This window comes from Ciconia boyciana, chromosome 4 (assembly GCF_034638445.1).
Source record: "Ciconia boyciana chromosome 4, ASM3463844v1, whole genome shotgun sequence".
Lineage (NCBI taxonomy): Eukaryota > Metazoa > Chordata > Aves > Ciconiiformes > Ciconiidae > Ciconia > Ciconia boyciana.
In genome coordinates, this window is record NC_132937.1 from 22,454,915 (window position 1) to 22,470,562 (window position 15,648).

Genomic DNA, 15,648 nt, shown 5'->3' on the forward strand with positions numbered 1-15,648 from the left:
CTTCTATCAACATTTTTATCTACCCACAAGAAGAGAACAAGTGACTTGGCAGTAGCTCATTCAATCTTCTAGCGAGTCTAAAGGAAATAGATTTTCTTGCGATCAATCAGCACGTGGAGCACAAAAGCAGACATCAGGCAAAGAACAAAATTACTCGCCTGCCTCATACAAACCCACATAACACTTCTTCACATTCACTTACACTTGGATCTACAAACAACAGCCTAAACTATCAAGGCAGCATTGCTTACTCATTTCTCTTCCAGGAAACCAGGACTGGGGAACTATGTTTAAAGTTGCTTCTGATCAACATTCCTGCTACTACTCTATCCAACATCATTTAAAATTATGAACTATTTAAAACACATTTTGGTTTCCTTTAACATTGTAGCTGTTCAGCTGTGTATTGTTGGGTTTTTCTTCCTGTTCTCCAGCACATCTCCCTCAGTTGACCAGGTTCACATTAGCCATCACTTATGCAATTTACATTTTCTTTTCTGGAATGAATTCTAGAGAAGTCAACATTCATACCCAGGCAGGCAGCGGTATTTTCTGTTTCCACTAAAACCCACTGGGAGTTCAATATAATAACTCATAATCACACAATCAAGTCTTCACTCTTGATACTGTCCACGTATGGAAAGAATCATTCATCTCATTCACAACAGTTCTTTCCCCAAAACAAACGCACACTACGTGGAAGCATGAGAAAAGTGTGTAATACCACAACTCAGGTGGGCCTAGCCCATTAACTTAATAGCCTATTCTGTAGAAAATCCAGTTTGCTCTGCTTAGCTATATCCTTCCACTGCAACACAGGTGCTTTATTTCAAAACTCAGATTTTCACACTGACAGGTTTAAATTAGCTGAAGACACTTTAAAGTTAAGAAAGAGGCCCAAGAACAGCTGAAAGGAAAAGGAAATGCAGACTGGAAGGGCAAGCAACACCCTAGATTTGTGCTTATCTTCGACTACACAGTAACTGAAGAGCCCTGGTCTCTGCTCTGGAAATGCAGAGCCAGCCATCCTCCCAGCAGATGCCAAGGTGCTGGAGGCTTAAGCCTTACGAAGAGATAAGGAGGCTAAGTATAGAAAGTCTGTATTCTAGGTATTCCACACTACCAAAACAAACACTAAAGTTATATTTAATAGTTCAAATCACTTTTGTCTTATTAGTCATCATAAAGCTAGAAGCATTGCATCAGTTTTATATACTGCATGTACTCCAGTAACCATTTTTAGAAGCTTGTGAAGAAACCTTTCAACTCTAAAGTTATGTTTAAAAGAAAATAAGTAACTTATGTTAAAGCTAAGTTCTGGTTAATCTCAAAAAGAAAAATTTCCATGACACACACAGTGTCATGTCATAGCACTTCTTAACCAATGCAGAACCAACTACAGCAAAACTAAAAAGACTTCAGATTGTGACCTCCAGAAGGTCTACATTTGTGTTTTAGAAAAACCAACTTCCTTACTAGTTCTGGCACAGGAAATCCAAAATACATCCTGTGCCAACTGTGCTAAGCTTTTAAAACAAGAAAATGTTTAGACATGCAATTCTGGTTACAGAAGCTCAATTTTTCCAAGGATAGCATACTTCTTATCTAAAAAACCTTAAAAAGAAAAAGAGACCAAGAATACAAGCTGGACTATAGTCAGCCCTTTACAAAAAGGGTAAACTGCTTTGCTTTCTTATACAGCCAGCAGAAGAAACAAGAGTCTGAAAGGCTCCTTGTCATGCTGTTTAAGTCCAAAATTAAAACATAATGTTTTTTCCCTTTTCATTTTTATTTCTGTTTTACTAGAAAAAAATTCCCTGTCAGCATCCACATTTATGGCATGCTCACATTGCTCTGGAAGAATGAAGAGAATAGAGGAACAGAAGTAAAAGTGACAAATCCATTTTCACTTTGCAAAGCAGGAGAATTGCTACACATGAATCTGTAACAATTTCTATGCTGAATCAAGTCCAAAAGTTCACCTACCTGCTATCCCATTATCAGCTATGGTCAATTAGATATCTAGGGAAGAGTACATGAACTGAAACCAGAGTGCAGTTTCTCTGGATACTCTCCTGGTCTTCAACCATTTGTGGCTCAGATTTCCTCAGCCAAAGAGGAAATGTATGTTTTACATACATCAAAACCCTCAGTGGTTTTTCCTTTTCTTGCTGTGGTTCTTGTTTAGGATGACATTGTCAAGTCTCTCTGTGTGTAAATTTTCAGCACGCACAACATCTTTCTGAAAGGAATTCCTCAGGATAACTACATGTATGAAGAACCACCTCTGTAAGTTAATTTTGAACCTGTAACCTACTGATTTAATTTAATATTCCCTCATTTGCATACTTGCTTGGAATGATCAGTTGATTTCCCCACAGAAATTTTACAGATCTCTACCACGCACTCACTCAGCCTTCTCTTTTGCAAGCGGAGAAGTCCTAGTCTGCTTGTTCCTCACACTCCACAAATGCAGTCTTCCCAGTACCTTCAAAAGCTTTTTCTAGCTCTACTGGATCCTTTTCAACACGGGGTGGAGGACAGTGGGAGAATCAGACTTGCACTTAAAATAGAAGATGTGAGAACAGTAAAAAACAGCAGCACAAAAAAAAAAAGTGCCTGTAAAGTTTGTTCATTTGTATATAACACTGCAGCTGATTAAAGCACAAATGAGGAAACATTTCTAGAGCTGACAATCCTAAAGACATAACCATCTTCCCCCATAATTCCTTCACAAGATTCCATTCCAGGCAGTTACAAATCCTTGCAATACTGACACACAAATATAATCACTTTGATGCAATTACTATTCATCACTATTATAGTAATTTTTACATCTAAATTAAGCTAATTCAAGAAATTCAGTTCTGAAAAGAAAGACAGATGGGAAGGCCATCTTAAAGAAATTCCTTGACTCCTTTCCAAACCAAAGTTTACACCCTCAGTTTAGCAAGCAAAAATTAAGGGCAGAGCAATTCCAGCTGGGATGTGTCCTGAAACACATCCTGTGATGCATTTTTGCTTTCTGTTAATCAGTCAATAACGCATATCTACTTCAAATCCCTGATCTCCTGGATATGAGCAACCAGTGGTGTTTGCACACTGTATAGCTACTACCCTATAAAGTTGCAAGGAATGTCACACAGTCATTAACGGAAGATCTACTGCACAACAATGCTAGTGCCTACAGCATCAAGGCTTAAATACTCAGTATCAGGGTTTTTCCCCCTCAGTAAACAGCACATTGCCACCCCAGTGTCAAACCCATTTCTGCTATTTTCGGTGCATATAGTTTCTTAAAATTAGGCTGTTATACAGTGAAGCAGTAATAGGATGGCCCAGCAAATCTTCCCCTAGAAAGCAGCCAGTAAGATAACTCCAGCCTGAAAAGGTAGCTTAAAATAGAGAGAGACAGTGCGTTGCTCAGATATTAGGTGACCCCTAATTTTGTCTCCAAAGCCTAGATTCCTACACACACATACGCTGCATGAAACATTTCTAAAAAAGGGTTCTGTGGTGATACCAGCAATCTATTTACTTTCAGCTGAAGTACTTTATCCCACATTTGACTATTCTATGTAACAGAAAAGAAAGACTACTGAATGAAATGGCAGGAAGGTTTTTTATTATTTCTACTAATATCCAAAGAAAGAAGGTCATGCATCCCTGAAATACTGAGAAGTGAATTACACAGCTTTATACAACTCCCTGCAGATTTCAAGGGCTTGCATTATAAAATTAAATTAGGTATTTCCTGCCACAGAATACACACACTTGTAATATAATGATCCTGAAGTTGTTCAATGGGTTTATCACAGACAGTTGAGAACACTTCATTAAGATACTTCGCTCACATGAATGTACAGTCTAAAATATTTAGTAGAGAGATACAGTAATACTATGTACACTAAGCTAATGAATGGAAATTAGTTGAAGTTGTTCCTATTTCTTCAGTCAGATATGTCAGTTTGATCTGATGATTAAGTGCTTTGGCTTGAGACATATGATATCCATCTAGAGCGCTATAGTGTTGACAACAAAAGCAGTGTATTGTTCATAAGGTTACAAAGTAAAAAATAGACTGCATTTGAAATTAACCTCTAAGTTTCACCCAACAATTTTGAAAAATCCTACCTTTATATTTATAATTTGAGTATAAAGGATTATTTTATAAAACAAAACTGAAAGACTTGCATTCCATCTATTAACAGTGCTAACATACAAAAAACTGTAGCTGTGAACTTTGCCCTCCCCTGCAAAACTACCTCTCTGTACACACCATCTGGTATTTGCTGATTCACAGGCACAACCGAGTCATTCTCGCAACCCTCTGGAAGTTACAAGCCTTTGCATCTTTCCACTCCTCCAAGATGCAGATCTGGAGACAATGAAGTTGGATGTGCCTGTCTTTGAATGCCTCCTTACTGGAAATTCCAAAAAGAAGAGAGTCCTCCGAAGGCAGAATTTTTCACGAGTCAGACATTACTTTCCTCTGCTGTGCACTTTATCAATTTAACTCATTTAATACCCACTTCCCCACACAATCTGCACTGTAACTAGGTTACACATTTTCATTCCTCCTGCTCTAAGAAAAAGCAAGCCTCTTTCCACTCTAACCTGTGAAAATCCAAACCAACTACACATCCCTTGATTCCATATCAAATCCATTGCCAACATCTTTCCTATCTCTTCTACAGGATAGGATCGGAGTTGTACCTAAGACTCCGCAGTGTTCTTTTTCCACAGTTCTCATCAACTCTTCCATGCCAAATTCCTTCTCTTACCAAAAAGTTTCTGAAGTGGCTTATACTTTCACTGATTGGCTACCGAAAACAGAAGGCAAGCCTGACAACTGGATCCACCCCAAAGAAACAGAACAAGTACACATCAAATCCCTACCCAAGAGCCCTACAGATGGAATCCTGTACTCCTGCTGCCAAGATACATCCTGAGGAGCCCAGTGCACTCCCACTCACAGGAGGCTGGCATGAGTCGATCTGGGAAAACAGCCCTCCATAGCCAAAGCACACCAGCCTGCTACACAGGAAATTACCATAAAGGTAATTTGTGTCAATTCTTTTAAGTTGTTCTGAGACCAAGACGTGACAAGGTATAAGGGAGGGGGATGTACCTAAATTAAAGGTGGCTGAATTGCATATGGAATCAAAGGATAACCAACAAATGCTTAAAGAGAAGTGTTTAAAGAAATAAATGGAAGAGTTCCATTTCAGGACATGAAATCAGTGCCAGTCCCACACCAATGCCACCATCTCACCTCTCCCACGGCCACGTTTCCCACGGTCTGAAGGCCTGTCTCCTTGATTGTTGTCCACTCCATTCTCTTCAGCTCTAACTGTGGAGAGAGGACAGCTTAAGAGAAGCTTTAGAGACTCATACATGAGACAATATAGCCATCTGCTCAACCTGAACCCCAAAAGAAAAGGCAAGAATCTTAAGTGGGCTGGTCAACAGATCTCAGTCATCCCTCTTCTTTGGGGGCCTAGCTACAGGCAAGTTATGTTTACTTTGCACTGGATAATTAGGAAGCAAAATATCTAATAAGAGGGAAGTGTCCCTCAGCAGACATTTATTTTTTTTGAAAAATAAAAAAGTGCAATGTTTTGCAGCCTACACTATTAAATTAATTATGGCCTCACCTCTTAAATGAGGTAGAAAATACAGCTGCCTCATACTATGCTTCCTTGATAATGTGCTGGGTGGCAAGAGTGAAAGAATAAGAGATAACAAAGAACACCAATTCTCCTCCTGTCTGCCCATACCACATCCCTGTACAACCAAGGAAACTTAAGACAACTCTCCTCTGTATTTAAATCAGAGGGATGACGACTGGGTGAAGGTGAGGCATTAGAAAAGCACTGCAACTTAACTATTTTGTGAAAAACTCTTGAGGACATACTCTGAAAGATGGCTGGCTCCTTGAAGGGAAAAAAATAAAGAAAAAATGACTAGCCACCGAAAACACTGCTGAGATTTTCTGCTGCACAACTTTTCCTAATGGCAGCAACAAAATCATTACTGCTTGGACATAAAGCTGGGAAGAGAATATCAAGATTTGGTAACCATCTGAAAAATCTTTAATTCCCATTTACAAAAGGAGACGAACAGCATCTGGCTCTGGCAAAAATTTTGCCCATCACTTTCATTTTGATGGATCCGATTTCAATTTGTTCTAAGCATAGCTGTAAGTTTTCTTAATATTTTTTCCTATCTTGACATTATTTTACAAAGATTCACAATGTCTTCATTGGCACAATATTTGAATATATTCCAACAATGAATTAGAAGAGTTGGCTAATATTGTAAATATTTTTCCTGCTTTTAAGTGAAAAGCTAAACATACTGTTTTCATTCTGGTTCCTCTGCTGTTGTCTACGGCCCTTACAGGCAATGTGTACAGCTTTGATACTGCTGATAAAACTTCGAGAAAAAAGCAATGTGTACCCAATGGTGATCTAATGTGATTCTATCTAACTTGGAAACATCAGTTTGCTTTTGTGCAGTATATTATTGCACCTGTTTAAACTGTAGCGAATTTTTAAATGTGTCAACTCACAAAGAATTTTCTCAGTTGTGGAAACTCACCTTTGGTTGGCTTATGTGAGTAACATACGCTAGAGATTAATAATGATCCCAGTCTTTTCATTCCCCTTATGAGAAGATGAGAACATCTTCAGGTTCTCCCACTCATAAAAGGAGATGGAGTCAAAGCTGGATAATTTTTTCATTAAAAGAAACAAAAAAGTGTATCAGCTGTGCAGTGATATACTTGCTGTCAAGCAGTCTTACAGAGTCAATTCTAAAACTTACATAAAGAACAGCAATTTGTATATGATCAATTAATCAAAAAAGGACAGAAATTTAAATTAAACTGAGTGGCTCTGAAGAAGCACAGACCATCTCAAAACCAAGTCACGTAGACAGATCAAGCATACCTGTCACACAAACAAGTTATGATCCCTTCAGTACTGAGCTACAGCTCGGACAGACTTTACTCCATTAAGCATTCGCTCTTAAGTCAGCCAGTTTCAGCTGCAAGAAAAGTGTCTGAATCTTTAAAAATGAACCCTATACGTACACTCTCGGCCACGGCTGCCTCCTCTTCCCCGTCTGTTGGAACTTCCCCGTCCACGACTCACTTCTCTGTCCCCTCGTTTTTCTCTGTTCTCTTTGTTTTCTGAACTTTCCTTTCCAAGGCTTTTCTTCTTTCCCCCTACAGTCTCCCAAGAAGTCTATTTGGGTAGAATAGAATTAGATACAAAAGTCAAAAAGGAAGAGACAGTTCTCAATGCATATTTCCACCTCACACCCCTCCAGTTCATGGAAGAAAACATGTATTTGCATAACATCACATATGTAATACCTTGCAAACTACACTGATACGAATGGAAGCACAGGCTGTATTTTTGGGAAGAGATGAGAAAGAAACAAGTTTTAGAAATTGAATTGTCTTATGGAATGTAAGAATCCCAAATATTTCTGGCTATAATGGCTTTTACTAGTTCAAGGAAGCCTAGATACGACCACAACACAGAAAATCTGCAAAGCAAGCAAGTTTGCCTCTCAACTACCTCCATAAATCTAGCAAGGGAGCATGCACAGAGCTATCTTTCTCCCAAGGAAATGAAAAAAGGCTTATAGGCACCATTGAACAAGAGACTGATGAGAATAAGTTTGTGGCCTAAGGCGGAAAAAAAAAAAAAAAAACCAACAAAAACAAAACCAGAAAAACTATTCTCCAGATGTACTAGAATTCAAGCACCAAGAGGCAGAATGGCAGAACAACAGCTTGGGAAACTGAGGCCATGATAAGCCAGACCATTCACTCTTAACAGCTACAGCTCATCACACACAGCAAAATACAGGAAAAACGATGTCTAAACAAGACAAGGGACCAAGGTCCAAACATTAGGCTTCAGCTTTAATATTAAACTCCATCTTTAAAATAAATTCAGGGATCGTATCAGCTCCATAGAGTATCTGTAGGAGTTGAAAATAAAATGACTAAAACACCTGCTAAGAATAGCACAGCACCTCATATATTATGCAACTGCATGGTTAGTTAATTGAGCCATAGTTGCAAAGCAAAGAAAGAAAGGTATAATTTGCAAACCATTAAGATGGCAAATAGGTTTATATACATGTCCCCATCTCTAGGAGCTTATAGTCTAGGTAAGGTATTTAAGCAGGAAATTTGCATATGCAAATAAGGTGCCATCAACTGTGGAGCACTAAAGCCATGACCTTTGACAGGCACGTGCATCAAAAACAAAAGGTTGGCTATCAGTACTTTTATGTCCTGTCCTATCTCTTCTCAATTCAGACAACAGCAGCTCAGAAGCCCTCATGAGGTAGGCAATGACCAGCTAGTCCAAGCTGCCTAGAATTGAGAAAACTAATGCTATTGAGAAATAGCAGGTAACAAAAGCAGTTTACAAGTACAAACTCAATGTTTTAGTGTCTCCTTTGAGAGAATAAGTACCAAGAGAATTATTTGACATAGCAATAGGTGAGAAAGAAGGCCGAAATCACTTTTCAATTTTATCTCCAGTACAGAAGACTACACCACCATAAGCCAACTTAGGTGAAGCGCAGACAGCGTGGATTAGAAGTACAAAACTATGCGTTTGAGCAACACCATGTTATTTGTGCAACAGAAAACTGTTTCCTCCAGTAACTACCATATGGCTTCACCTGCCATAGCCTGTGTAACTGCATTACACACTAAAACACTCCTAGACCTTTAGAGACACTTCACAGGAGAACAAATAACTGCACTGACAACTGAAGAACCAAGTGTACGTAGTTCAGAATGCACTGCTATTTCACTGATGGGCATGGTGCCAAAAGATCTCTGACCATTTTAAGAAACATCCAAAAACAGGATGATCCTGCAAAGCTTAAGAGGAAGCAGCCTCTCCTTAGTAAGGTTTTACATGACTTGGGAAGGATCAATAAACGGACGACTATGAAAGCATCAGATTCATGCTTTCCCACGGTATAATTCTGAGGAAAGCCTTGAGAAGTTGGGCATGTCCCTTAAGACAGAGGATAGTGCTACCTCTGCACATGGGAATCCATCAAAGACTATCAAAGCCGCCTGTTTTTGTAAGGGAGCTAACCAATTACAATTTCAGCTGTTGGGGCAACCCAAATGACAGTTATGAGCCTGACCTTTGAAAATGTGTAACAGAAGCCTCCTTGCTGACCTGGTCTTAGATGGAAAGAAGAATAATCTAAAAGGTTCCCTTTGTTCTGTCTTCAAAGGTTTAGGAATTAAAGCATGGCCGGGCATAAAATGGATCTTACGCCTGTAGGAAGTTAAATGAATAGAAGTCTTGGGCAAAGAAACAAGGCGTTCTCCACTCTCATCCAGAAGCCTCTATCTATCCAAAGCCAGAGTGTCACAACTGTTGCCAAGTGAAAAGTCTTCATAAAGGCAAAGTCACACAGCATAAAGCCTTAAAGATCACAGCATTTAAAAAAAAAAAAAAAAAAAAAAAAGACAAAACTAGCAGAGTACCAAAGAAATTATAAATAAGATATTCTAGCTATCCCTCTCTGCTCTTCTAACTCCTCAAACTGGATAGACATATCTTCTTCCAAACGACGTAAAAACAAAACTTCTAGTGTATCAAAGCAGACTAAAACTAGGAAGAGATTTGGGAATCTGCACTCAGAACTAGTAGTACCTCTGCTTCCAACTTTACATCAAATCCACAGTTAAGCTGTTCTGGAGTATAATGGCCTTAAAACATGGCCTTCAGGTTGGAGGCCCACCAACTTCCATGAAGAAGAATAAATTTCTTCACGCCCTTCAATTAATACTCCTTCCTCCTTGAGACCTTCAAGTTCTCTGTATTCGTTTATGAGTTGCATTTTGTCTACAGAGAGCAGTGGGTTCAGAGGGACTTGTCAAAAGAGCAGAACATATGGATATGTTGCTTCTAATTGGTAAATGAGTTCAGAAAGTTTCTTCCATGTCATGATCACTTATAACAATTCTCTGAAGTAAGAAAGCATTTAACATTCTTTATCAACCAGAAAACTATTTTCAACTAGAAAATGGCAAGTACAAGAAGTACCAGAGAACACAAAACCAGCACATTACCAAGACGGGTTTAATCAAGGTGAGATGTTCTCTTCTACTCCCAGCTTGCCAGCTCACTCAGTATTATATACTTCCGTGTTTTAGATGACCTCAACTCTTATAAATGAAAAGAGGATAGAAAAGAAAGTCCCCTCAGTCAGAACGGTATGTGTCCTATATTTAAGGTGTGTGTGGGGGGGGTGAGTTTCCTCATTAACAATAAGCCAGAGTACACATCCTCACAAATCACAGGAAATACTGTATGTTCAGCATTAAGAAAGGAAGTCCAGGTTTCTTTCCCAATTTAGGTGAGATGGAATGTAGTTTACTGCCTTGGATAAATCGTAAGAAGTCCCTCCAGCAAAAATTTCAACCGCAGCAAGATGTATTTTCCTGATATCTCTTGGGATAAAAAATTGCTCCGTGCAACATTACAAGCAACATTATTTGTTGTTATACACTGTGCTGATTTTGGCTGAGATAGAGTTAATTTTCTTCACAGCAGCTAGCATGGGGCTATGTTTTAGATCTGTGCTGGAAACAGTGTTGTTAATACAGTGATGTGTTAGTTATTGCTGAGCAGTGCTTACACAAGGTCAACGCCTTTTCTGCTTCTCACCCCACCCCACCAGCGAGTAGGCTGGGGGTACACAAGAAGCTGGGAGAGGACACAGCCGGGACAGCTGTAAAGGGATATTCCTCAGCACATAAAGCTGGGGAAGAAGAAGGAAGGGGGGGACATTCGGAGTGATGGCGTTTGTCTTCCCAAGTAACTGTTACATGTGATGGAGCCCTGCTTTCCTGGAGATGGCTGAACACCTGCCTGCCGATGGGAAGGAGCGAATGAATTCCTTGTTTTGCTTTGCTTGTGTGCGTGGCTTTTGCTTTACTTATTAAACTGCCTTTATCTCAACCCACAAGTTTTTTCATTTGTACTCTGATGCTCTCCCCCATCCCACTGTGGGGCAGTGAGCAAGCAGCTGTACTTAGCTGCCACCTGGGGTTAAACCACAACATTGTTTAGTCTCCTCTATCTGTTTTTCAATGAAGTCATGCAAATAAGCAACACAGTGAAAGGAGCAACTACTTGCTGTGTCCTCTTCTGCCATTAGTAGTGTTGCCAATGTAACTTTCAGGTGTGAAAACCTCCTCCAACTTCAATACTGGCAATGCACACCTACAGAAGTTGCACAACTTAAAATATCTACCTGTCCTTCAGGTTTATAAAGATTGCCCTTCGTGGCAAACACTTAGACTCAGGTCTCAGGGTTGTGGAGGTGCTACAGACACTGAAGCAAAAAACAGGCCTGTGTCTGACAGAGCACTGAGTTCTGCTGCAGAGTTAAAATTGCTGCATGTAGATGAAAGTCGGAGGACTCTGCAAGAGACCAGCTGAACACCCATAACATTTTCAAGGTTCAGCCTACTCTAAGGTATGCATGCAGTAGAGAAGCTGTCCCGGTCTCCATTTCCTTCAAAAGAAATTGAATGGAGACATGGAAATTGAAAGCTTCTGAAATATGATTTTCCCAATCACTTCTTAGAAGTGTAAAGATGCAGCAAACAAAGAGCGGGTTAATATTAAGTAAAACCTTACCGTGTCTGAACTTCCTTCCAGCAGTATGTTGATTGCTCTGTTCACATCCCCATTACAGTCATGTAATGCCACTATGCACTCATCCTGGTTTTTCCCCGTCACTTCCATAAGCTGGCAGTAAAAGTCAGACATATTAAAATATCCAAATTATCATCATAAGAAAATAAGAGTTAGTACCACCACAGATTCCAAGTAAGTGCATAGCTACTGTGTCAGAGCAAACTAAAATCCTAAATAAAGGTATCTGCATTTTACAGATCTGCTTGGGATTCAGACAAGAGACAGGATGAAACACAAATGAAACGGTAATCAAAAAAGCACTCTCTCACACCTTTTTTTTCCCTTTATGCTTGCAGCAAATGCTGTCACCCCAGAGACAGCAGTATATGAGGCTAAAGATGTGAAACACCAGGTCCAGTATCACCAGATACTGGATAGGTCCAGTATCATCCTCTCTCCCTCCCCATCAAACATCCCCCTCTTTATCCCACTGTGTGAGAAAAGACATAAGGTAAGTCATGGCAGAGAACAGATCCATCTGGAAAAACATCCAGACTAAGAAAAAGGTTATTTTTCAGCCAGATCAGCTCCCTCAATCCATTTCAGCATGAGGCCACACAAAATGCACAAGTGATGGCTGCTGAAGGAGACCCAGTACTGAATTATGCTCTGTGGACCTGCAGTGCACATCCTGAGGAGCGCTGGATGGAAATAATCACAGTCTGTCATGGGACACATCCAGCAACTTCACTCAAAGAAAAAAACTACATGAGCTAGAAATATATATGCACAATGTAAAATATTGGAGATTTCCTATGCAGAACTTAACTCTTATCCTTCCTACCAGCAGAGCTACGGGCACTACTGATGAGGGTTCTTTGGCTTCAGGAAGTACAGACTTCACTTCTGGCACAGCAACAGAACAACTTTACAAAAAGAACAACAAAAAGCACTTTAACAATCCTTCACAGGAGGTTTTTACAAAGGAAAAGAAATCAAGAAATCTGCTTCTCTGCTGCATTAATGCATTCATGCTAATTGTTCTCTCCTTTGGGGCATACTCCTAGTTCTTCCTGAGTTGTGATGTGTTCACTAGGACAAAATTACCGATACCCACAGCAGAACAGTACTCAGTACTGTTCTGTACAGGATTCTCAGTACTGCTTGAATTAATGGTCTCAGCTATAACTGGGTAATGGAAGCTCGAGCACCTACACCCAAAACTCAGCATGGTAGAGGAAATGGTGGAAGATTTCATTTTCACAGTGTAATGCTACCATTTTAATGCACACACAGATGTGGGAGGTCAGATTATTTTTTTAAATAACACTTCAATTCACCTTTAAGCTATGAATAGATTTTTACTTTTCCTGAAAAACAGCCAAGATATTAGCAAACCCAGTTTACACAGGTGACATATTTTTCCCATGTACATGTGGACAAGCTGAATGCACTCTTTATTCTGACGATCATTAAGCATCAGGATGATACTAGAGAGATACAGCCTGGAAGAGACATCAGCACAGATGAGTTTTGGCTTAAACGCTTGTCTACAAAAGAAAATACAGCCAGAGCTATATTACTACACAATTTCTTGTAAACGGACTTTACAGCGCAATAAGAGCACCTTTTCCAGTTAAACTTACGCCCTTCTGAAAAAGGTTTCAGCTAAATCAGAAACAGACGCTCTAGGTCCAAAATGTAAGTTGGCTTTGGAGCAGCTTATTGCAGGGCATAAAAACTCTGTACTATAAGAAACATACTTGTTTCACTTTATCTTCAAAATCTGCGTCGTTCTTATCGTAGATCATCTGAGCAAGGCGAATCTGTTCTGCTGTTGCCTGAAAAACGCAAACATCCAATGAAGTACACAAAAGGTAACAATATTTTTTAAAAGTATCTCCCAGTGTCACTGTGTTTTTTTCTCCAGATTCTCAAGAAGAACATACACAACAAGCACAGAAGTGCTATGGGGAAGGGATTAACATCTCCTCTATGCCCATTTTATAGTTAAAAAGTTAGTCAACACGTCCTAATGTGTTTGAACCACAGCTGAAGGTCACCACATAGACAAGACAACCATATAACAAAATAAAATTCACCACAGAAGCCTACACTTTGATATTACTACTTTTACTTTTATTTAGTATCTACCACTCCAGAGTTAAGAGTTTTATCATAACAAACTGGCAACAGTATTTCTAAATTAACCACATCTCTACTGATTTCTGCTCACATCACCTACCACGACTCTCTCAACAACAACCTGACTCTGTAGTTTTATGAGCACTTAAAAAGAGACTGAGTCATGCCTCAAGATTTTGCCCATGAACAGCTGCACTTATTTTAATTATAAGCGAATACTGGTCTCTGAAAACTGCTAAAGGATCTTGCTATTGATGAAATATTTGGTGCTTCTGTAATGTTTCTGGACCACAAATCCATGCTGGCAACTTCTCCAAAAGCTAAAAGACTAAAATGAATGGATGCAGTAAAGCACCATAAATTCAAATAGGCTATGGCTGCCCCAGAGAGAAAGCAACTCAAGAACACTAATGTCGCATCATACAGGCCACTCTTCATAGTGTGGCATTTTCAGTCTACTTGAACTGCACTCCCATAAAAATACCAAAGATAATTCAATGCTACATGATCCTGGACCTAATTTGATTTCTGCTCAAACAGAAGAGGCTTCCATCTCACACTAGAGAAGGCTGATACTGAAGAGAGCCAGGACCAGAAATGCAAGCTGATGTGCTGCGGGAGACTTCTTCCTTGAGAAGGGGACCACCTCATCCACTGAAATTCTTGACAGAAAGGATTCATCCTGGGCAGCTGGTTGAATCTCACCTTTTGAAGTCTCATTTCATGGGATACCCACACGAAATTCTGTGCCTCACAAGTTCAGACTTTTCAGACTGCTTAGCCTCAAACTGCTTCACTTTTGGAGTTTACCACAAACACATTCTCTAGAGGAGGTCGCCAAGTGTAAATCCTGAGAAGAGTCTAAAAATTACTCCACTGTACACACCAGCTGCTTATTTTCTGAGAAGTACTGCAGCTGTCCCAGTTCCTTGAGGGAAGCGACATTTGCTGTGCTGAGAGGCAACGTTCCAAGACAATTAGCGTTTGTAACAGAGTTAAGTACTCTGCGCTACTTCACATTTTCAAAGTGTCATGCTGACAGCTTCATACGTCAGTCGGCAACACAGAGGAGAGCCTGCTCTGGAATTCCCCGCACCAGCCCTGGTGCCACCCTCCACGAAAGCCTCCCAGTCAGTGCGGTGCTCTGTGCAAAGGACCTCACTCTTGGTGTCTGCTGAGAGCTCAGCAGAGAGCAAAAACAAAAGATCTGCTGGTGGTTTCAGGAATTAAGCCTTGTTGATCTACCTTCTCGCTCTGACTTCAGCCTCCTCAAGCCTACCGCAACTTTTAAGCTAGTGAAGAAATTTCCTTTAAAGATATCCAGAGTAAAAACATTCAGACAATGTAATTTCTGTAGAGACATGATGGCGTATTTGACCAGAAACAGGTAGCCATTAAGATTCACTTTTTCCATAAACCACGGAAAAAGTTTAAGTCCACGTTAGAAGACAAAAATATAGCAATTTTATAACTATCAAATGTGTGATAGTATGTTCAGTTCTGCTGTGCAAGCAGAGAGCTTCGAAACACAAGCAGGTGCAATATCACCAATATTTATGCCAGTGGATTGCACCCAGATGGAACTGAAGATTCAGAAGAAAAAAAAAACAAACACCCACAAGATGTGTTTACTACACAAACACCAAATCATTGTCACAAAAAGTTTCGTTTTTTTTCCCAGTGAGTGGTTCTTCTTTATTTTTAAGGCACCATCATTACAAGTAACATTGTAGTATCCTATAAAAGAGTATAAGTTTTAATTGTGACTAAGAAAATAGCAGCATCTTAAGACAGCTAA

At 39.7% G+C, this 15,648-nt stretch overlaps 1 protein-coding gene across 1 annotated transcript in view; it reads right to left on the bottom strand.

The window, feature by feature from the left end:
• LOC140650863 (ubiquitin-associated protein 2-like) overlaps positions 1-15,648 on the bottom strand; it is a 71,412-nt gene that overhangs the window by 42,418 nt on the left and 13,346 nt on the right. Inside the window, exons 3-6 of the mRNA XM_072859680.1 lie at positions 13,469-13,546; positions 11,706-11,816; positions 7,097-7,250; positions 5,276-5,353 (exon numbers count right to left, since the gene is read on the bottom strand). Of these exons, the coding sequence (XP_072715781.1) occupies positions 5,276-5,353; positions 7,097-7,250; positions 11,706-11,816; positions 13,469-13,546 (421 nt within the window). The remainder of the gene's footprint in view (positions 1-5,275; positions 5,354-7,096; positions 7,251-11,705; positions 11,817-13,468; positions 13,547-15,648) is intronic.